Genomic DNA, 24,552 nt, shown 5'->3' with positions numbered 1-24,552 from the left:
GGGCGTTCCCTGTTTAAATCTCCCTCCCCCAATTATATTTAAACCATTTACTCGTGATTTAACACCTACCACAAACTTTTTGGGTTTGATTTGAACACAAAAAATAATTCTCTCTTTTCTTTTTCATATTTTCTCTATGCTCTTTTTCTCTCTTAAGTTAAACAAAGCATTAAAGACAATATTAGGGGCTATTTGTACTTCAATTGAAACCAGAAAATTGATCGATTTTATAAAGTTAAAATTAATTAGCACAGTGTTAAATAAACGGACTCTCAATCTTTACATAAAATTTTAGGACATAATGATATCCATTTTTTAATCATGACATGGATATATACTAAAAAAGTAAAAATGTCAATTAGATACCGGCATTCAGAGACAGCATTGACGTAGCACTGAAACCAATCATATGCCGAATCATGAAGGAAGCTTTGATAATGGAGCAATAACATTAATCTTGGAAGCGCAGATGAAGGTACCCTTTTATAATTCACATCATAAAAAAAACTACTATATTATCTCCATCGATCCCATTTGAGTTGATGTCACCTAGATTTCCCTCCCCCAACTGCTGTTTTGGTCTCAAATGGCACACAACTTTAGGAGGAAGCAAGCATACTTTAGCACATTCGAATCACGCACCAAAACAAACAAAGCCCTTTAATTTGAAATTTAAGATGATATCATGAAGCAAAGATACAAATAAAACAAGATTATGTAGGTCCCCCAACACATTGTTACCTTCCCATAGCTCCAAATAACAATTGCATCATTTTGTCAGTGACCAAAAGTCGGTGAGTTTGTCATAACAACCACAACAAAATCAACTTATAGTTAATTCAACATTTCAAATGATATCATTTAAAAAAAACATTTCAAATGATACATGTTTGATTTATCTTAAACTTAAATAAAATCTTGTATTCTAGTCATATGTACGTGGATATAAATGTTTCTAAGCTCGAACATAACTAACTATCTTATGCGAGAATGGACAAAAAATAACAGTTACAGCAATATCAGGACACTGCCCCTTATTAATGTCATCATAGAAGTCATAACAAAATCACTGCAGAACAGAGCAGAGCAACCCTTGTTAAGATCCCGCGCATGCAACAGTTTAAAAATTTGGTATATTTCTCAGGATCACAATATTTCAATGCTAAAACGACACCGTGCGTTCTACAAATCAAAACCAAGGGGCATATCCAAAATTAAGAGGCATAAGAAGGGCATATGTTAAGGAGATTTTACTGCGAAAAGAAAACAAATTTGAGAGATGACTTGCAAGTTGCAACTGAGTATGAGGACAATTTACAATGTACAACCCAACCAAAGAGGAACATGATTGCCTTTTCCCCTAAAATTTGTATTTTTTCTTAAAAGAGAAAATTAATATTAGTACTTTCTTTATTTAAATATTCGATGACTTTAGCTTTTACCATATATATTATATTTATGGGTTTATTTACTGTGCACAACTTTTATTTTGTGTAAGGTTACACAACCCTAGTTTTTACTTGCTATACCAGGTTGCTTTCCAGTTTATTCATTTTGAATTTTTTTTATTTTACTAAATTATAATTAACCCTTGTTTACCCACCACCACCATTTTGTCATGGCTGAAGAGGAAGGAGATGAGGAGAAGAAAGGGGTGGCTCCGGCGGTGGCAGGAGAGGTTGTGGTGGCCGCTGGAGTGAGGCTGTGTTAACAGCGCCACCACCACCAGAAAAACAAAGCCAAACACCAACCAAGCCAAGCCTTCATAATCGATCGGGATCCTCCATAGTCGAGATCTTAGGCGTCGTCACTTAGCACCTCATCTCCACCGTTTCAGTCTTCACGGAACCATAGATCCATAGCCAACGTCGTTCGCGTCTCCACCACAGGGTCACCACGATCGAAATTTCTTCTGATCCCTCTCTCATCGTCTTCTCCGATCTCACTTCTGGTATCACCTCTCCCATCTTCCCTCTTTTGTTCGATGGTTGATTGCAGTGTATGGCTGGTGGTGGTGTTGGTGATTGGTGGGGGGGGGGGGGGAGAAGAAGATCTGTTGGTGGCGGCGGCGGCGGGGGTGGTGGAGGAGGAGGGATTTGGGGAAAGAAAAGAGGAATAAGTGGGGGAGAGGTAGGGATTAGTCTAATTTTGTTTTGATTTGGGTTTGCAGGTCCATGGATGTGTTTTCTTTCATCTTCATTTTCTGATTATGGCTTAGGGAAGGTTTGATTGGGGGTGGGAGTGAAGTGGTTCTAATGGTGGAGAGGTAGCTATGGTGGCTGGCGGTCATGGTGGAGGGTTGTAATTGTGGTGGTTTGAGTTGTTGGTAGGGAAAAAGAAGGTTGAGTTTATGGGAGGTGGTGGTGCTGTTGGGTGGGGGTTCTGGTGGTGGTGTGGTTGGGTTCTACAGGTAAGAGGAAGAAGGGGAGAGAAAGAAGGGAGTGGAGCCGGTGGTGGAGGAAGGGAGGGGTGGTGATTGGTGGGGGAGGAAGGAGAATATTTGGTGGTGGCAGCGGCGGCGCTGGCGGCGGATGACGTGGAGGAAGGTGGTGGAGAGAGGAGGAAATTAACATATAAATTTATAAATTAAAATAAATGGATGACCTGAACACCTACAAATGCAGGTAAAAATTTAGGGTTGTGCAACCTTACACAAGAGAAAAGTTGTGCACACTAAATGAACCCTATATTTATCACATTATAATTAAATTAAAACAAAAAATTCTAAAATGACAAGATCAAAATATATAATTGAATAACAAGGCAAATAATTTACAATAATTTTTCTCGAAGAATAACTCAAGTGATTAGAGCTGTGAGATTTACAGGTTGTGGAGGAGAATGTCCAAAGATTAATCTTTAGAAGAGAAATTTGACTGATAAAAAACAATTTTCTATACACATACATCGAACAAACATCTCTATTTTTTCTTAAATTTTATTAGGACATGGTAAATTGGTAAATCTTAAGTAAATGATTATATATTTTTCATATAATACATTTGTGGTCAGGGACATAACTACAGTATTCCGAGTCAGATTAGTCACGTGAGACCCCTTTCCTCTGGAGACTCGTGGTCAAAGTAAAAAAAAAACCTCATATTAATAAATAGAGGATAGGTTCAAATACTCATCCGTTCATCGTACTCAATTTCTCATTAATAAAGTCTCAGCTTTAAAAAAAATCCATTAATTATGAAAGCTAGTCCAAATTTCATGAGAATCAAGATATGGATATTCAGGCTTTGAATTACCCTCTTGTGGAAAGATTAAAAAAATTCCATATAAAATGATTTCTCATTGAAAACTACATGTCTTACCTATATTGTACATGTGGAGATCATTTAATTAAATCAAATCAAATCAATCATAATTAATTATTTTTAGAAAAATTAATAAAAGTTAAATAATTACCAATCAAAATATAATATTAATTTATTTAATTAGTACTTAAAATTCTTTAATCATTTAACATTATATTATTAAAACTAATCAAAAGTCTCTGACACTTCTCCTCTATACTATTTGCTTAACCAAGTGGATTGGTGTAGTGGTTCAGCACTTCATCCTTTAAGCAAGTGGTTGGGGGTTCGAATCTCAACTCTTGCGAATAGAAAAAACTCCTTGGCCAGCCCCCTACCGCTTAGTGCGCTGACCGTGGGGCGAGGGATTAGTCTCATGGCTGTCGGCTGTGGGGATATCTTGATTAAGAAAAAAAAAAAAATACTATTTGCTTTGTTTCTGCTTTCATTTTCCCTTCTCTGTCAGTCACCATCTCCATTTCTCACTCACAGCGAAGCTGATAATCTTCCTTGTATTCAATACTCATTACTCATTATCCATTCAACCATCAATCACTGTTATCTTCTTCCCCAACTCTCTTTCATTCTCAGTGTTTCTCTTCGCTCACAATATCATAGCCCTAATTTCACATTTTTTATTCAAATTAGGTCATTCAAATTTTCACTGGAAATCAAAGGTGAACAAGAATCTGATTACAATAATCGTGAGCTCAAACAAAAACAATGTCTTACATTCTTTTTTCTTTTTTTTTTGCTGGTTGTTTCATTTGTCCAAAAGGGTTTGATTCAATAAACAAATAAAATATTATAAAGCAAAAGAAATTGGATTTTTTTGGATCTTATGTAATTCACTTTTTCTTTCTTGTTTTCTAGTCTGCAATGATGTTTTTGACCTTCTAATCCAACAAAAATGGCAGTTCAAACTGATTAGCATATCATATTACATCTTGTGTTTGCACATGTTTGTGTTGTTCTGCAATGTTACTAGGATAGATTTTCACTGTTCTTGATTTTCTGATCTAAGTTGATTTGGGACTGTGCAGGGTAAAAATTGATGGTGAATAATCATGAGGGGTGATTTGATTTGACTGTTCTGTGTTGAAGAAGGAAGAACAAGGACAACAAGATACTATTTTTGTTGAGGAATCTTTAGTGGGGATTTGCTTCTAAGTTTTTTTTGGGTAGTAGAGCCAACACTAGTGGGATCCAAATCATACACCCCCACCCCTTTATCTTTTTGGCTTTTCTGGAGCTGCTTCTTTTCAACTATTTTGACTTGGTAGGTGATTTGAAGGCACAAGTAGGGAGGGGAGTGAAGGGTCCCCTTTGGCTATGTCTTTTTAAATATCTCACCAAACAAATAGTGAGCAGTGCTGTGCTTTGAATCCTGTTGAATTTCAGAAAATGCATATTGCATTTTTTAGCTGAGGGACTGCTGCAACAGTGTCTTGCTTTCTGAGCCACAAAAGGGTATCTGATTCTGCACAGATTTGATACTACTTTAGAACATACTTGTGGAGTCACTCTTGTTGGTGTTTAAAAAAAAGCAGATTCTGTGAACGTTACATGAGGCTTTACTTGTGAGTCTGTAATATACATAAGGTTTGAATTTGGTTACAAGACTTGGTATTGTCCTGTGGAAGTTGAAATGTACAAGGCACAAGCATGTTGGTGATAAATGATAATTGTACTGGTGGGGCAGGCTTATGGTATTGAACATCTTCTTGTGTTTCACTTTCTTCTACATTGGAGTTAGGGACATGTATGCTTTTCATGGTTGTTGTTGAAACTTAAAAGAGCTGAATTTTTTGAGTTAAGTTCTTGTGGCATTATTATTGCTGATGATGAGTCAAGAGCAACAGAAACGGGGTAAGCAAGAGAAAGGTTCTGATGGTGCTGAGAAGGTTATTGTTGCCGTTAAGGCTTCAAGGGAAATTCCAAGGACTGCTCTTGTTTGGTCCCTGACTCATGTTGTTCAACCTGGAGATTGCATTACTCTGCTTGTGGTTGTGCCTTCACAAAATTCAGGTGATACCTCTTTCTCCTCCATTTGATTAACTTCTATCTGCTTTTCAATTTAGATAGTGTTTTTTCTGAAATTTTTTGAAAATGATGATTTGTTTCCCCTGACTCAGATGTGATATGGTCAATGGTTTCTCATGTGTTAATCCTTCTTTCATCATATAGAGATTGTTTTTGGTTTCCGGTTCTGAAATTTTGTCTTGGCAGTGTGACAGGAAACAGCGCTGCCTGCATTGTTTATTCTTAGTCCCTGTTTCTAAATTACAGCAGTTTTTTATTGACACACTCCAAACTTTCTTTGTGTTTGTGTTATGGGCCTAATAACATTCACTATCCTATCATATGTAACTGTCTATTATCCTTCTCATGTGCAGGTAGAAGATTATGGGGATTTCCGAGATTTGCTGGTGACTGTGCCAGTGGTATTAAGAAGTACCCTCCAGGAACCATTTTAGAGCAGAAAAGTGATATCACTGATTCTTGCTCCCAGATGATCCTTCGGCTCCATGACGTATATGATCCAAACAAGGTTAGTAGCCTTGGTGTATGAAAGCTTAATGCAAATTGAATGATGAAGATATTATCCTTATCCAACCTTTTCCACAGATAAATGTCAGGATTAAAATTGTTTCCGGATCACCTTGTGGAGCAGTGGCGGCAGAAGCCAAGAAAGCAGAAGCCAATTGGGTGGTATTAGACAAGTAATAGTCTCTCTTATCATTTCTCAACTGAGAAGCATGCCATTGTCACAGTTAAACTTGATGATATTTATTTCTGGTTTATTGTTTAATTATTGATCATAGATTATAATCCTGTTAGTGTTGTTGGTTTTTGGTGTTCTTTCATTGCAGGCATCTCAAACAAGAGGAAAAGCGATGCATGGAGGAGTTGCAGTGTAATATTGCGGTTATGAAGCATTCTCAACCAAAAGTGCTACGCTTGAATTTGATTGGACCACAAAAGAAGGATGTTGGAGAAGCAAGTCCATCTCCTTCTGAGCAAGATGATATGCCTGAAAAGGGAACCAGAAACAAGATTGATTCTTTAAATTCTATCAAAGGGCCAACTGTCACTCCATCTAGCAGCCCTGAGCTAGGGACACCGTTCACTGCTACTGAAGCTGGTACCTCATCAGCTTCAAGCTCTGATCCAGGAACCTCACCATTCTTTAACTCAGAGGTGAATGGTCAATCAAAGAAAGAGGAAACCATCAAGGAAAATGAAGAGCTTGGTGATACTAATTCAGATACAGAAAGTGAAAGTCTGTCCACATCTTCAGCAAGCTTGAGATTTCAGCCGTGGATCACAGAATTGCTTTTACATCAACAATCATCTCAATGCAATGAAGAAAGATCAGAGACATATCCTGGTATGCCTCAAGCACCTACAACCAGAGCTTTGGTAGAAAAGTTTTCTAGGCTTGATAGAGGAGCTGGAATTGAAATCTCAACCTATAGAAATGACTCTGATTTCAGTGGTAATTTAAGAGAAGCAATAGCATTATCAGGAAATGCTCCACCAGGTCCCCCTCCATTGTGTTCAATTTGTCAACACAAGGCACCTGTTTTTGGAAAACCTCCAAGGTGGTTCAGCTATGCTGAGTTAGAACTTGCCACTGGTGGATTTTCACAAGCCAACTTCTTGGCAGAAGGAGGGTTTGGATCTGTTCACAGAGGGGTTCTACCTGAAGGACAGGTCATTGCTGTTAAACAACACAAATTGGCTAGTTCTCAAGGTGATATTGAGTTTTGCTCTGAGGTAGAAGTCTTGAGCTGTGCTCAACACCGGAATGTTGTTATGCTGATTGGGTTCTGTATAGAGGATAAAAGAAGGCTTCTAGTTTACGAGTACATTTGCAATGGGTCATTGGATGTACATTTATATGGTGATTTCTCTTGCCCCATACCAAACTATCTCATGATAGAAGTATATTTTGGAATTCACTTGAGCTTAATTAAGACATTCAGCATGTAATATTGACAAACAGCCAAGTTCTTACATGTTTTTCATATTTCTTAGTGTCATCAAACAATTGGAAAATGGGATTAGATAATTTACAATAATTTTGTAAAATAGGACCTAGTTTTATTTGTTCTTTGGTGGTATTTGCTTTATGAACCCATATGCTAACTAACATGATATTTTTTGACTTAAAGGTTACATTCATGCAGGCTAGAGTTTGGTAATATCATGCATGATATATTCATCATGTTTCATTGAGTTATTGAAATATGGTATAGGGTGCATTACACTAATACTGACTTGATTTTCAGTTGATCTAATACTTCAAATTGTTTCAGGGAGACAAAGGGATCCACTAGAATGGTCTGCTCGGCAAAAAATTGCTGTTGGAGCTGCTCGTGGTTTAAGGTATCTTCATGAAGAGTGCAGAGTGGGTTGCATTATCCACCGTGACATGAGACCAAACAACATTCTCATAACTCATGATTTTGAACCTCTGGTAGGGTAGTTCTTTGCCTCCCTTGTCAATGCATTGCAGTCCCATATAGTTTACACTTTACATGATTAAAGGCACCATTACTTCATTGTTGCAGATTCATCTGTCTATATTTCTGTTTGCACTCTAGATATTGTATTGAAATGCCTCAGATGTGTGCTTGATTTTCTAACAGTATTGTATTGTGTTGAATTATGCAAGGTTGGTGACTTTGGACTGGCTAGGTGGCAGCCTGATGGAGATACAGGTGTGGAAACTAGAGTGATTGGAACATTCGGGTACGTGTTGTATTGATTGTGAATTTCTTTCGTCGTTAAACTTGTCTGTGCAATGTTGGATGCAGCTAAGTTATGCTGTTATCATAATATCATGTAGGTATTTGGCTCCTGAATATGCTCAAAGTGGCCAAATCACTGAAAAAGCTGATGTATATTCCTTTGGGGTGGTATTAGTCGAACTTGTTACAGGGAGAAAAGCTGTGGATCTCACTCGGCCCAAGGGACAGCAGTGCCTTACTGAGTGGGTAAGTTCAGATTGTGGTAGTATATAACATTTGATATTTTATTGTCTGATGTTAGCATTATTTCAGGAGTCAATTAGCATTCATGATAACTTTTTTTGTCCATCAATGACTAATTGTGAAAACACTTGGAAATTATACAGGCACGACCGCTCTTGGAAGAATATGCCATTGATGAACTGATTGATCCGAGGCTAGGTAGTCACTATGCAGAGCAAGAAGTATATTGCATGCTGCATGCTGCAGCATTATGCATACGGCGAGATCCTCATTCCAGACCACGCATGTCACAGGTAAAAAAATTGTTTTCTACACATTTTATTTTTTTTCTGGTAAACTTTGCTTCCTTTAAAGAATCAACAACTAACATATTTCTAACATCTTGATCCAAAAGTTATAGAAAAAATCCTACATAAGTCAATGGGAAAAGGTTAACAGCACATCTTTTTCAGAAGGATCAGAAGCGGTCCACTTTCACTTTAATAATGCATGAAATTTAAAAAATTTGTTGCATTACCATTAAATGCTAATTGGAAAACACTTTTTAGTGACAATAATTCTTCTAATATGTCGATTGCTGGATACTAGAAGTTTAGTTGTTTGGACATGTTTGTGTATTTGCACGTTGCCCCAGCTTTTGGTTAACCCGCGGCTAACCGCTTTGGCATACTTGTGGCTGTTTATTAGGTTCTCCGAATACTAGAGGGAGACATGGTCATGGACACAAATTACATATCAACTCCAGGTTATGATGTGGGAAACAGGAGTGGTCGAATTTGGTCAGAGCCTCTACAGAGGCAGCACCCTTACAGTGGTCCCCTCTTAGAAGAATCATTCAGTGGGAAGCTATCTCTTGACAAATACAAACCTGCCTACTGGGATAGGGATAGGCACTAGCCTTCATGTGAAGATGATGACTTTTCAGGTGGTTGATGATGAAAATAGCATCCTTGGTATGCTAAATATGTTTGTGTCGCTCCTATTTTGTTGTTTTCCTCTTAATTTTTTCTGCATTGGGATCTGATTTTGTATGTGTATAGCAGAGTGAAAGTAGGTGAATACACAATTTTTTGAAAAAAATTCCAGAAATTATGTAAGCAAGTATGATCAGACTGAATAGGTTGTATGGTCTTCAAAAATGAAATAGCTTCTTGTAAAGTGGTCCAAAGTTCTAACCCCTCCCCCCCCCCCCCCCCCACTCTCCAATTCTGTGTGTGCATGGATGAGAAGCAAACAAACTTGGGTTGAAAATTGTCATCTGAACCAGCAAACAAGGACAATGATAGCACCAGATCACAGTTTACTTTAAGCATTTATGAAGGGTAAAAGAAGAGTGTCATATTTTGAATCTTCAACTTCTGAGCATGTACAATCAAGAACCTTGGTTGGCTGATGTTGACAATGTCATTATTTTTTGAATTCTTGACTTGTGTAGCATGTGAAGCAAATTTTATTGGCTATGTAAAAAAGAAGGCAACAATTTATTGGTTGGCTGATGATGACAGGGCTGGGAAGATCAGACATTTGAGAGACATGTCAAGTGTCTTGTTTTTCTGTTATATTTTGGCAAGTTACAAACAGAGTATCTCCAACCTTATCTTAAGGACATCTAGGCCTGATTTTGTGCTATCTTTTTCATCGCAGGCCTGATTCTTGTCCAAACATGTATGTCTTACTTATTAGATCAACATCAACAAAAATCTTTGCAGAACCCACGGCTTTGATCCTTTCAGTATTCTGTTAATTTTAATCTTGTTTTAGGACAAACTAGTTATATTAGGGTCAGAGGGTACAATTCCTGACTAAGTTTTTCCACTCTATTTTTCCATTTGAATTGGTCTCTCATTAAAGTAAGAAAATAGTACTTCAAAAAAAAAAAAAGTAAGCAATCATAATTGATGATAAAAAAAAATTAATTGATATTGTATATAAATACATGCATATGTTTAATAAATTGTGAAGTTATTTGAGTTCATTCCCTTAAATTTTTTTTTTGTTGAAATGTCATTCCCTTAATTTAATACAACAGTTATAAACTTATAATTTAAAAAATAATTTTCCGATGTACCAAAAAAAAAAAAATTTCTACAGACATCCACTCAAATAAACACAGCATTAGTGTGGTGACAACCTCTCATTCCCTCATCATCTCCTTATGATTGACTCCAAACAGAGCTTGGTTTAGTGCGGCTGAGCCGTCTTGATTGATATTCATTGCAACAGTTCTAACAGAGCTAACAATAACCCAAATATAGGGAGCAAAGAAAACGTGAAGATGTGACATGTTGTCTTAGTGAGTCACTAAGATATGAAATAAACGAACAAATATTGTGTTATCTTGAGTAGAGGGTGTCCCTCATGGGCAGTGTTATAAAACTCGGACCGGACCGGCCGGTTCGACCGGTTGAACCGGGAACCGGACCCCTGACCGATCCGAGCCATTTAATGGATCGGCCATGCAATTCAACCGGTATGAACCGGTTTGGACTGGCCGGTTCAGGGAATAAACTGGCGACTCGGCCGGTTTTCTATGAACTGGTCAGTTTTTTTTTTCTTCCTGATTTTGCCTTTTTTTTCAAAACTGTTTTTAATGGTCAAACTGTAATTAATTTATATTTAATGTTAATTATTTGGTCAAATGATATTCAATTGAGAGTTATTTAAAAAAATTGTCATAGATAGGACTTGAACACAGGACCTAGAGGGAAGAAAGCTAATCCAAATTTCCACTACACCACTTTGCTTCTTGTTAGGAAGAATGCATATTATTTTATATATATGATATACTAAATATTTTAAATTATTATAATTTTTTAATATAAATCGAGTCAAACAATCGAACCAATGACCCAGTGGTTGAACCATTGACTCATTGACCCAGTGTCTCGACCGAGTCGATCACCGGCCCGAGTCTGATAACACTGCTCATGGGTGACCTTCATGGTGGATGGTGAATTGTAATTCAAATCAGCCTTTTTGTACTTGAAAGGAAATTAATTTTTTATTTATAATGAGAAGTATGGTAAAGCTAAAATTCTAACTTTACCCATTTAATTTTAACACGACAAAATTTATTTGGGACCATAATTCATAAGTCATAACTAAGGATAGCATAATTTTGAAACAAAAATGAAATCTCATCAACTTAAAAAACACATTACTAATTTATAGTATATTATGAAATAATGTAATTTCATTTATTATATTCTTCACTAGAGTTTACAATTTCTTTCGTTACATAAAGCTTATGCAGAAACACGTGCAGATTCCGTTGGAGAAAGATTATGTGAAAGAGAAGCACAATATCCCCAAACTTTCTTACTTCTTTGTGAAATAGGAATCTTTTTGGCCTTGAGTTGTGGTGACATCAAAAGAAAATTTGTCAAGTCTTCATGACAACGTTGTCCCATGTCATTCACGAGATCAAGACAACATTCATCACCAACAATTTGATTACCATAAAATACACTATTGAAAATATCACGACCACACGTAGGGTTCAACCTTGTTGCACAACTTTTTATATACTTTACGTAGGACGACGATGACTCTGGTGCATAGTTACTTTCAGCTGAATCCATTGGAGAGAGGTTATGTGAAAGAGAAGCACAATATCCCCAAACTTTCTTACTTCTTGGTGAAATAGGAATCTTTTTGGCCTTGAACTGTGGTGACATCAAAAGAAAATTGGTCAAGTCTTCATAGCAACGTTGTCCCATGCCATTCACGAGATCAAGACAACATTCATCACCAACAGTTTGATTACCATAAAATACACTATTGAAAATCTCACGACCACACGCCGCGTTTAACCTTGTTGCACAACTTTTTATATACTTTACATAGGAGAGAGATGGCTCTGGTGCATAGTTACTTTCAGCAGAAAGCCCTGTTTGGACTACCAAAGCAAAACTTGTCATGAAAACCACCAATAGACTAATAGCGTGCAATGAGACCATGACTCAAAGTTTAAAGACTAGCTATTGATGATAACAAGACAACTTTGCTTTTGATTTTAGCGGTAAAATAAACTATATTTATAGATTGGTGATATTCAATATTTGATAACATAACTTAATTTGCTAAAACGCGCATAACTTGAGCTACAGAACTCAGAATGACATGAAACCAAAGCCTAAATTTCGACAATCGAAAGAGCTACGCTATAGCTCAGGTCATAGAGACCCAAAAATTATTTTTGGACACGGTACCCTAACAAACAGGTTTCGGCCACTCTAAAAAATAGGGTTTCCGAACTTTTTCTTCGATCTAATTCAATTCATAGGTATTCTTAGGCGATATCTAGGCCAGGGAAACTCTCAGAAAAATTATCGGATCGAAAACTAGAACATGGGTATTTTAGTCAAGATTTTTAGCTCGGAAACTCAAAGTCGGAATTTCGAAAAATAAATTGGATGAGGTTGATACCAACGACGTTTATGATGACTAATCCTACTGACGCTAAGCTCAGTCGAGAGTTTTTTATTCAAAAAGCAGAACCTCAGCATAAAATGAGTATTTTGAGCAGAATTGAAGTTCTGCGGCGATTTGACGAGATTCGGCGAAATGTAATCCGCTAAACATGCTCTTGGGCATGCAGGGAATAAGTTTAGACAGACAAATCAAGTTATTTGGACAGTTTTACAAAACACTCAAAACTTTGAGCACAGAAAGACATATAGAAAAGCGACAGAATTTACGATCAGAGGTAAGGAAAATCATCAGTACCTCGAGGCCTACATGTAGCAACGAATTGAGCGACGATCAGACAAGAATCGGCGAAAAGCTCTCCTCCCTTTCTCTCCTTGAAGCTCGCGGGTTTGGGTGCTTGAATGGTGAGGATTTTTGAGTTTTTCTCCTATTTATAGGAGATGGAAAACGCGGGAAAATGAAAATTTCGCGATTCTGATTTTTCCTGCACATTCCTCTGTGAATTATAAAATAGAATCTGGCGACAGAATTCCAGAACTCGAACCAGGTTTCTTGGAATTTGAGCAAACGATTCACTAACGGTGTTAATCGATTTAACCCGAAAAGTTACTTTTTGCAGTTGATGTCGGAAGAGAAAACTTCCTTCTGAAGAAAGGTCGAAAACATCGAAAGAAATGGGCGTGCGCGTGTGGAATCTTCATTTGAAGCTCCGAATAGAAAAAGCCTTCATCGACATTTTACTTTTAGGTTCTTGAGCTATCAGGGGTTTAGTTTCGGCAAACTTCCGAGAATTGAAATCGGTCGTTCGTACAGTCCAGGGTTTCGTGTCGAAACACTTGTCAAGGAAAGGAATAAGAGAAATTCTTATATTCCTCTGAATATTTTTGAATATCGTTTCTACAGTGCTTTAAGAGCAGATTGGTCATTTACTAACGTTTTTGCCCTAAGGCGGAAGTGAATAAGACTCGTGCTATAACCTATAGCGACTATAGAATTATTCTTAACCATTTCCTGAACTTTCTTCTTCATAACGCTAATCCAAACATTAAATGTAAGACCCAGGATTTTAGAATTAAATAAATAATTAATTTCCAACTCACGCATAGGTTTTTGTGTCAGCGTGAGAGGAACTTGACTTGTCTTTAATGTTTGGATTAGCGTTATGAAGAAGAAAGTTCAGGAAATGGTTAAGAATAGTTCTATAGTCGCTATAGGTTATAACACGAGCTTTATTCACTTCCGCCTTAGGGCGAAAGCGTTAGTAAAAGGCTAATCTGCTCTTAAAGCACTGTAGAAGCGGAATTCAAAAATATTCAGAGGATTATAAGAATTTCTCTTATTCCTTTTCACGACGAGTGTTTCGACAAGAAACCCTGGATTGTACGAACGATCGATTTCGATTCTCGGAAGTTTGCCGAAACCGAGTTCCTGTTAGCTCAAAAACCTTAAAGTAAACTGTTGATGAAGACTTTTTCTATTCGGAGCTTCAAATGAAGATTCCACACGCGTTCACCCATTTCTTTCGATGTTTCCAATCTTTCTTCAGAAGGAAGTTTCTGCATCTGACATTCGCTGCAAAAAGTAGTTTTTCGGGTAAAATAGATTTACACCGACTTTGGATCGTTTGCTTTAATTCTGAGAAACCTGTTTTGAGTTCTGGAATTCTGTCGCCAGAACCTATCTTAGAATTCACGGAGGAATGTGCAGGAATTATCGGAATCGCGAAATTTTCATTTTTCCGCATTTTCCAAAACCTATAAATAGCAAGAAAATGAAAAAAAAAACAAAAAAAAACCTCACAAACACACACACACGGCCGTGAGCTTCTTGGAGGAGAGGAGGAGAAGTGATTTTTGCTGATTCTTGCCTGATCGTCCCACAGTTCGTTGCTACGCGTAGGCCTCGAGGTACTGATGCTTTTCCTTACCTCTGATCGTAAATTCTGTCGCTTTTATCTATGTCTTTCTGTGCTCAAAGTTTTGAGATTTTTGTAAAACTGTCCAAATAACTTGATTTTAGTGTCTAAACTTATTCCCTACGTGCCCCTGAGCATGTTTAGCGGATTACATTTCGCCGAATGTCGCCGAAAGGCCGCCGAGTTTCGATTATGCTCAAAATACCCATTTTTGGCTAAAGTTCTGTTCTTTGGGCTTAAAAGTCTCGACTGAGCTTAGCGTTAGTAGGATTAGTCGTCATAATCTTCGTTGGCGTCGACCCCATCTAATTTGTTTTTCGAAATTCTGATTTTGAGTTTCCGAGCTAAAAATATTGACCAAAATACCCCTGCGACAGTTTTCGACCCGATAATTTTTCTGAGAGTTTCTCTGGCATAGATATCGCCTAAGAATACTTAGGAATTGATTTAGATCGAAGAAAAAGTTCGGAAACCCTATTTTTGAGAGTGGCCGAAACCTATTTGCTAGGGTACCGTATCCCAAAATAATTTTTGGGTCTCTATGACCTGAGCCATTGCGTAGCTCTTTCAATTGTCGAAATTTTGGCTCCGGTTTCGTGTCATTCCGAGTTCTGTAGCTCGAGTTATGCGCATTTTAGCGAAAACATGTCTTACTGTCCATTCGTGCCTAAATGTCGAACTCTAGAACTTCGAAAGATTCTTTTCGGGTTTTGATAGTGTTATTAGTTGTTTTGTTTCTTAGCGACTAAGCAATGATACTTTGCTTAAGGTTTGGAACGAGTTGAGCTGAGGAAAGAGACTTTGGATCAATTGGTGAGGTTTCACAACTGAGGAGGACGCCCGAGGAACTTGCTGGGTTCGGGAGCTTTATTTTGGATTGGACTGGGATGTTGAGCTTGGACGGAGAAATTGACTAAGGTAAGGGTAACTCAGTTTTAGAGCGTCTTTGAGTCTTGCCTGCTTTTATCGCATTGCATGCGTTTGAGATGAAGATGTTTATATTGATTGACATTGGATTATGATTATTATGCTTGCAATGTTGTATGCTTGCTTATGTTGACTGTTTCTGAGGCTTGTGCCAAATGTTTTCTGAAGGCTTCGGCCGAGTAAACTTATTGAGACGTGTGTCTCCGTTTTCTGAGAGGCTTCGGCCGTTTACTGGTTTCTGTCATTGAGTTGAGTTGAAGTATGCTTGTTGATATTAAGAGTAACATAGGGTTATTCTGTCTTGATTATTGGATTTGAAATTGTTGATATATATTTGTGCATATGCGTTGTTGGATTGTACTGTGTGGCCTTCGTGGCCTTGCTAAGTGGCGATGAGGAGGTGTGGTCCTATCATTGTCCCGTCTTGTGAGACGCTAAGTGGCGATGAGGAGGTGTGGTCCTATCATTGTCCCGTCTTGTGAGACGCTAAGTGGCGATGAGGAGGTGTGGTCCTATCATTGTCCCGTCTTGTGAGACGCTAAGTGGCGATGAGGAGGTGTGGTCCTATCATTGTCCCGTCTTGTGAGACGTTATAAGTGGCGATCAGGAGGTGTGGTCCTATGATTGTCCCGTCTTGTGAGACGTTATAAGTGGCGATGAGGAGGTGTGGTCCTATCATCGTCCCGTCTTTTGAGACGTTATTGATTGACTCATATTGTTGGTTTTATTGTCATCTGATATGTTAAGTGGTTGATAGCTGAGTTAATTTATATTGTTGAGGATTATTGATATCTGATTTGTTGTTATATTGTTGAGGATTATTGATATCTGATTTGACGTTATATTGTCAAGGTTGTTGACACCTGATTAGATGTTATAGATTGAGGTTGTTGTCATTTGATTTGATGTTATATTGTTGAGATTATTGTCATATGATTTGATTCTATACTGTGGAGGTTGTGGATATCTGAGTTGTTATATGTTGTTAAGTTGATGTCTGAATAAATGTTATATGTTGTTAAGTGGATGTCTGAATAAATGTTACATGTTGTTAAGTTGCTGATATCTGAGTAGTAATATTGTTGAGGTTGTTGATAGTTGATTTAAATCTATATTGTTGAATATATGTCGTCATCTATCTTGAATCAGGTTGCTAGCGTATGTGCTATGTTATGCAATTATATCTGAATAGCATGTTTTTCTCTTTCATACGTGGTAATGGCATGGAGTTAACCCTTTCTATTTGCTATTTGTTGTTTGGGCGCTTAACGTTATTAGGCGATGGAGGACTATCGATGAAACTTGACCTTTGCACGAGTCGGAGCTGAAGACTTGAAGATTAGTGGAAGACACGAAGAGTAGAGTCGGGTTTAAGGTTAGAGCCTTGGGTTAGAGAGCTTGCCGTTATTGGTTTAAGCTTGCCTAATAATTTTTAGGAATTTGCATTTGAGATTCGAGTAGGTTCCGATGCATCGCTTTCTTGCGGTTCCCCGGTGTGGAGATCGTAGGGAGTAGGTCGGATTAGGGTGTCGTGGCATAACAGATTCCTTATTGGATCTGATTTCATTCGTTAGATTTGTAGTTGTGTTCTTTCGTTCATACATTCGGGAACTTGCCTTGGTCAAGGCTTGATGTAGATTTTATTTACTGTTGGGTGTAGCCATTACATGTTTTGAAAACAATTCAAAAGAAAAAAAATTACTCGCTTTATAAATTCATTTGGAAAATATTGCATATTTAAATTAATAGGTTACTAAAGTGACACCCGAAAATCGGGGCGTTACATTAAACACAAGTCAAAATTCCCTCACGCTTACACAGAATCCTATGCGTGAGTTGGAAATAAATTATTTATTTAATTATAAAATCTTGGGTCTTACAGTAATACTCAAACCAAATTCTTTTAATAACCCTAAGGAAGCGCAAAATGTCTTCACCTCTGCTTATAAAGCTCATAAAGACCCCAACGCCATTGAGAAAAAAACCAGCAGTCTACCCTTCATGATTATCACTATGTTTTCTGGTGGTTTTTCGTATCCTTCCAACAAAGCTCTAGGTCTTAACCATTCAATATAGTTTCCACCTTTAAAATTAATATAAATACATGAGTTTTCTTTGAAATAAGTAGCAATAATAAATAAAATGAGGGTTAAATATGCTTTTAGTCCCTTTAAAGTAAATATTAATTGAATTTGATTCCTCTAAAAACAATCCATAGGTTTTAGTCCCTAAAACTATTGAAATGAGAAAAGTTAGTCAGTTGATTCACTTTGTGGCGGTTTCAACTACTACTAAAACAAAGAATAAACAATTTGTGGCGGTTAAAAATTGCCTTAAATATACAAAAATGCCACGAAAAGTGTGACAGAGACTACCTTCACCTATTTAAATAATGTTGAGGATTAAAAGGAATGAATTTTTTTGAGGGATGAGATGCAATTCACCAATGTTTAGTAGGGATACTAATATATTCAAGCCTAAAAGTAAATATAAAATGAAGCATATTTCCATAAATGCTATATTTGAGTGACATTAAATAGAGAAATTGCTGGAAAAGTAGTGTTCTAGCAATGAACATTGAAGAAAGGTACGGCATCAAAGGGTAGAGAGATTGTGCTAGCGAGAGAGAATGAGAGAGAGAATGCTGAATTTCATGTGTTATTTCATCCAATGAGCCAAAAAAGTCCCTTACAATTGATAACTACCTCCTATTTATAGGGTTTGAGCACTACCTATTGGGCTGATTGGGCCTCCGGAGTCGAGGCCCAACCCAAGGCCAAACTCTTGCTCTTTGGCGAGCTAACCCCTGGGCGTTGCCCCTCTAGGGGCTCGCCCAGTCCACAAGTCCACAAGACACCGAGCGCGAAGTATGAGAGCTGAGTGTGTCTTTTAAATGTCTTTACATGTATCCCATAATGCACCGGGATCTAAGCTGCCAACATGGCTTGAGAAAGAATAAATAAGCTATATCGCCGACATGGCGTAGATGAAAGGGAACAAGCATTTTTGGTCTTGGTGATCAACCTAAACCGGCGAGTCCACAAGTCCACCAGCGGCGAGGGCGATCGCTCCATGCCGGCGAGTCCACAAGCCCACAAACGGCGAGAGCGATCACTCCGCGATGAGAAAGGTGGCGTGTACTGACCAGGTACTGATCACCCCAGTGTCGGCTGGCGATGTCCCTTGCGAGCGACTAAACTTTAACGCTAGTATTACTTGTTAGGCGGTGGCGCTCGGCTTCTATGATGGCGAGGTCCTTCGCGCTTCCTCTTATTTCAAAATCCTTCAAATCCTTAACTGCTCCACGTGACGCGTCAGCTACATCAGTTTTCCTCTTTCTCCGGAACCGTCACTTCACTTTTCATAATTGTCCCATCACGCGCAGTAACTCCCCATTACATCCCATCATGCGCAATAACTCCCCATTACACGCAACCTACTTCCCCAAAAAACCATCATGACTTCCAACCTTCCACACGCGTCCAACACGCGTCACTCTTCCAGCCTCCCCCCTCTCCCTATAAAAACCCTCCTTCCCTACAATCATCCCTTTTCGAAACCTCTCTTCACATCCCTAATCGCTTACCAAACCCCCTCTGCCAACTTCCGTTCCGGAGCCGTCGCTTATCACCCTTTCCGCTACCCACTCTTCACATCTTACTCCGGTGAGTCCTACTGCCCTCATCTTTGCATCGTATCATCTTTGCATCGTATACATACTCATCTTTTCTTTTCTTTCATTTCGCTGTCTTCTAAAAATGGCTTCAAATCCTACCTCCCCTAACCACTCCTCTTCCTCCTCCGGAAGCGATCCTGACTCCATCGCCGCCGGCGGCCTTCGTTTAGAGGTCCCAGAGATCCCTCCTTACCGACTAAAAACCTTCGCCACTCTGCCCCTTCCAGTCCAAGGAGCCCCCACCCACGAGGCTATAGACCAACCTTCCATTTTCTAGGATAGCGATCTCATTGTGCAATTCGTGAGCTCCCTGGGTGGTTTGTCTAATGACGATGAGCTTAACGCCAAACTCAGGATCTGGATCTGCAGTTCTGAGGATCGCCCCTGGCTCCATAAGCTAAACGACGACGTAAAGAGATCCCACTTTTTCTTTGCGTACGAATACATGTTTAGCGAGCTCGGAATCAGGCTTCCTTTCTCGCCCTTTGTCCAAACCGTCCTCCGCGACATCAATGCGGCTCCCTGTCAACTTCACCCCAACGCCTGGGCCTTCATTCGGTGCTTTGAAATCTTATGCGCCGCGGTCGGCATCGCCCCATCGCCTACCAGTTTCTTCTACCTCTACGACGTCGACCCCAAGTCCATCAAAAACAGAGGATGGATTTCCTTAAAGGCCCGGGCCGGCCGGAAGTGCCTGCATCCCCACAAAAGTAACGCGAAGTCCTCCTTCGCGCGGAAGTACTTTCGTGTGGCGGTTCACCCCGCCTACCCAGAGGCATTCACCCTTAGGGACGGGACCGCCCTTTTCCCTCTTTACTGGACGGAGAAACCCAATGGGATCACCGATCCTTCAGAGGAATCTTTGTCTGCCAACGACAAAGCCTTTCTGAATCTCCTTGCCCCACTTCCCATCCTTGAGTGCACCACAGTCCTTGAGGGCGCTGACCTCTCAAGAACTCCCAAATACTTAGGTTGTCCATAGCTTACTTTTATTATCGACATTTTCTTTCTCGTCTCCTATGTTGTCACTGATCTTCTCTTTGTACTGTTGCAGAAGATATGAACTTCACGAACGCCGAGCTCCTGAAGGCTCGCGAGAGGAGAATGGCCCGCTTTTCCCCAAAGTTCAACGCTGAGGGCGATGGGAAAAAACGGGGCGGTGCCGAGAACCAAGGTGAGGGCGCCAAAGCCCCTAAGAGGAGAAAATTCGTCAAAGCCTCCTCCGTCGCCGGCACTTCCAACCCTGGCGCTCAGCCCATCACTGCCGCTGCATCTAAAGGCAAAAGTGTTGCTAAAGCCTCCGCCGCCGGAGCTACCGAGACAACCACTGTCCCGGCCTCCAAATCTGCTACCGCGGACGTGACCTCCGCAGCCGCCGCCAAGTCCACTACTGTAGGTGCTACAGCGGCCTCCACCGGTACTGCAACTACCTCTGCTGATCAGTCGCCAACCGCTGACACAACCGCCAACATCTCCCAACCCTCAGCTGTTGAGAAGCCCGTCACCGTTAATGCCACAGCAGCTGCCGCGCCGTCTGATGCTCCTGCCAGGGAGAAAGGAAAAGAAAATGAAACCCCCCAGTCTCCTCCTCGCCAGGATGCACCTCCTAGCCCCCCCCCAACAGATGATGGGCGCTCCGCGTCTTCTCCACCTCGCCGCGAAGAGGGACCTTCTCCTGATGCCACCGCTACCTCTGAAGCGACCCAGATCGAGCAAGCTCCTGGTAAAGAGGGCGGTTCCTCCAGCTACTACAACATGCTTCCCAACGCCATTGAACCTTCAGAATTCTTGCTTACCGGCCTCAACCGCGAAGTCATAGAGAAAGAAGTTTTGAGCCGGGGTATTGATGAAGCCAAGGAGGAAACCCTTGCGTGTCTTCTACGTGCTGGGTGTATTTTTTCCCATGCGTTTGAGAAGTTCAACGCCGCCACCGTTGAAGCTGAGCGGTTGAAGGCCGAGAGTGCTAAGCATCAAGAAGCCGTCGCTGCTTGGGAAAAGCGCTTCGACAAACTGGCGACGCAGGCAGGAAAAGACAAAGTTCATGCCGACAAGTTGATTGGCACGGCGGGGATTAAAATCGGCGAACTGGAGGATCAGCTGGCGCTGATGAAGGAAGAAGCGGATGATCTTGATGCAAGTCTTCAAGCTTGCAAAAAGGAAAAAGAGCAAGCTGAGAAGGACCTGATCGCCAGAGGTGAGGCGCTGGTTGCTAAAGAGTCAGAGCTCGCCATATTGCGCGCTGAGCTGGAGTTAGTGAAGAAGGCGCTGGCGGAGCAGGAGAAAAAGTTTGCTGAGTCCTTGGCCTTGGCGAAGTCTGACATGGAGACGGTGATGCAGGCCACGTCCGAGGAGATCAAGAAAGCGACCGAAGCTCATGCTGAGGCCCTCGCCACGAAAGATGCTGAGATTGCTTCCCAACTGGCAAAGATCAAAGGGCTAGAGGACGAGCTGGCGGCGGAGAAAACCAAAGCCACTGAGGCGAGGGAACAAGCCGCTGACATTGCTCTTGACAATCGCGAGCGCGGCTTCTACCTTGCCAAAGATCAGGCCCAACATTTGTACCCGAACTTTGATTTCAGCGCTATGGGAGTGATGAAAGAGATAACCGCTGAAGGACTGGTTGGTCCTGACGATCCTCCCCTGATTGACCAACACCTCTGGATGGCGACTGAAGAAGAAGAAGAAGAGGAAGAAGAAGAAATAGGAGAAAAAGACAGAAACAGTAAATAATGTAATTTTAATGTCACTTAGCCTCTTCCGCCTTCTTGTAATGCACTTTTCCGCCATTCATATATATAAGCAACCTTTCGCCATAGCCTTTATATCGCCGTTGGATATTTTGTACATCATGTTGGAATGATTTCGCCAAATATTCATTCGCCGACCTTATATCTTGCGCTATTTTTTCACGCGTCATGTGATTGAATTACGCCTAACGATTCTGTGCGTTAATTTTAACTAGGACTTGTTGCTTGGTATTTCCCCACCAAGACTTTATCATTTTCCACAAAGGGATAAATGGCCTCCATTCTTGAGGGCTTCGCCCGGGGCTTTGCCCGCTCGGGGCTTACAATGCTTGGGTCCCAATGGCCATATGGGGGTCCCAAGACTTTTGCCTAGTTAACGGTGCTCGTCGTATTCTGGCGAGACTTACCCAGCACATCGTTTACGGGACCGGCGATCACATCAGACTTTCCGGGGGGTGATTCCCAGGCGTCAAAGGCCATTTGTGGAATCGCCGCCACCATCAGGGTTCCAGCAGGCCCCTTTGGGGATCAAGCTTGTCCCACTTAGTGATAGCCGTAATTCTTTATGTCGATCGGCAATTCCGATCGTCAGGGAATCCTGGGAATTTTTGGACACGAATTTCATGAATTTTCATTTTATTTTATTGATGGAGCGCCTCATTAAAAAACTCCTTTCGGAGAAAAAGAGCACGCTTTGTTATAGCAATACATTGGAGAATTTGAAGACACTTTTTCAGAAAAATTTAAAGGATATCCAGCTTCGGCGACTCCACCTTGTTCACTTTCTCGCCTGCGATCAACTATAATAGTAGCGCAAGCTCAGACCATTGAACGACCTGGGTAAACGCCTTCCATCGAGCTCTTCCAAGTGATAGGCCCCTGTACCGAGAACTTTGACGATGCGATAGGGCCCTTCCCAGTTCGGAGTCAACTTGTTTCCTGGGGCTCCCGATCGCCACTTGAGGACCAGATCACCAACCTGTATGTCTCGGACGCGAACCCTGCTATTGTACTTGGCAGCCACACGCTGCTTCATCGCGGCTTCTCGAATGTGCGCTTCATCACGCGTTTCAGATAGGAGGTCCAACTCCGCCGCCATATTGGCTTGATTCTCCCCTTCAAAATCTGGCTGGGTTCGCCATGTGAAGTTGTCAATCTCCACTGGCAACATAGCATCGACCCCATAGTTCATTCTAAAGGGGGTTTCTCTTGTAGTGGATTGCATAGTGGTGTTGTACGACCATAGCACCACCGGGAGTTCCTCCAGCCAAGCTCCCTTAGCCTCCTTGAGTCGTCGCCTTAACCCACGCAAAATTACCCTGTTTGCGGATTCCACCTGTCCGTTCGTTTGTGGATGCTCCACAGAAGCGAACCTCATTTGTATGCCCATTTCCTTGCAAAATTCCCTTGTCTGGTTGCTTGAAAACTGGGTCCCATTGTCGGATACGATCGCCCTTGGGATCCCAAACCTACAAACAATACGCTTCCAGTAAAAGTTGACTATTTTTGCAGAGGTTATTTTGGCCAGGGGCTCGGCCTCAATCCATTTAGTGAAATAATCCACCGCCACTAGTATAAACTTCATTTGCGACTTGGCGATCGGAAAAGGTCCGACCAAGTCCACACCCCACATGGCGAAAGGCCACGGGGCGCTCATCGTTACCAACTCCTTTGGCGGTGCCTTAGATAAATCAGCAAACACTTGACATTTTTTGCATCTTTTCACAAAGTCCATGCAATCTTTCCTGAGGGTGGGCCAGTAGAATCCCGCCCTCAACACCTTGCAAGCCAAAGATCTCCCCCCAATGTGGCTTGCGCACACTCCCTCGTGCACCTCAGACATTATCGCCTCGTATTTTTCCGGCGGTACGCATTTTAACAATGGCGTCGAAAAACCACGACGATACAAATGTCCGTCGATGAGAGTATAGTGGCTAGCCTCTCGCCGTTGTTCCTTTGTGCATTGCTCCACTTCCGCTGGGTCCCCCGCCAAGATGGACAGTATAGGTCCCATCCACGTTGCCCCCCTGTCCACGCATGCCATGAGCTCGCCTTCAATGTTGGGGCACGCCAGCGTTTCCTGAATCACACTTCTGTTGTTGCCGGGCTTCCGCGTGCTCGCCAATTTGGCCAACGCGTCCGCCCGCTGGTTTTCAGCCCGAGGAACATACTCTACCACAACCTCTTGAAAAAGTGTCATCAAATATCGCACCCGCTCTAGGTACTTGATCAGATTAGGATCTTTGACCTGGAAAGTGCCCTTCACTTGGTTCTCCACCAACTGCGAGTCCGTTCTTATCAACAAGTTTCCAATCTTTACTTCACGCGCCAACTTCAACCCGGCGATGAGAGCCTCATACTCCGCCTGGTTGTTTGTGGCCTTGAACTCGAATTTCAGCGATTGTTCCAGTACTAGATCTCCTGGTCCTTCCAACGTTACTCCCGCGCCACTGCCACTGCTATTGGAGGATCCATCTACAAAGAGAGTCCACTGAGTGTCTACTCTTTCAAACCGATCTGGGGTCAATTCCACCACAAAATCAGCCAGCGACTG

General features: G+C 41.0%; 1 protein-coding gene across 1 annotated transcript; it reads left to right on the top strand.

Moving 5' to 3' along the window:
• The first annotated feature begins 3,767 nt into the window (after positions 1 to 3,767).
• On the top strand, positions 3,768 to 9,792 carry LOC130746585 (inactive protein kinase SELMODRAFT_444075-like). The gene is made up of 10 exons (XM_057599262.1): positions 3,768 to 3,979; positions 4,346 to 5,330; positions 5,699 to 5,853; positions 5,931 to 6,025; positions 6,176 to 7,209; positions 7,625 to 7,785; positions 7,984 to 8,060; positions 8,158 to 8,305; positions 8,446 to 8,595; positions 8,990 to 9,792. Exons 2-10 carry the CDS (start codon positions 5,144 to 5,146, stop codon positions 9,197 to 9,199), a joined length of 2,217 nt encoding a protein of 738 aa, XP_057455245.1. The 5' UTR covers positions 3,768 to 3,979; positions 4,346 to 5,143; the 3' UTR covers positions 9,200 to 9,792.
• The last annotated feature ends 14,760 nt before the right edge of the window (positions 9,793 to 24,552 follow it).

This window comes from Lotus japonicus, chromosome 3 (assembly GCF_012489685.1).
Source record: "Lotus japonicus ecotype B-129 chromosome 3, LjGifu_v1.2".
NCBI classification, from domain to species: Eukaryota; Viridiplantae; Streptophyta; class Magnoliopsida; order Fabales; family Fabaceae; genus Lotus; species Lotus japonicus.
This window is presented reverse-complemented; position numbering and strand designations above follow the sequence as displayed.

What these genes read in the sequence shown, in the direction of transcription:
- LOC130746585 (XM_057599262.1), top strand. Translation starts at nt 5,144, where the DNA reads ATGATGAGTCAAGAGCAACAGAAACGGGGTAAGCAAGAGAAAGGTTCT. An exon ending in AATTGGGTGGTATTAGACAA is followed by an intron (nt 6,026 to 6,175) that starts GTAATAGTCTCT and finishes CTTTCATTGCAG; the next exon opens with GCATCTCAAACAAGAGGAAA. An exon ending in CCAGACCACGCATGTCACAG is followed by an intron (nt 8,596 to 8,989) that starts GTAAAAAAATTG and finishes GCTGTTTATTAG; the next exon opens with GTTCTCCGAATACTAGAGGG.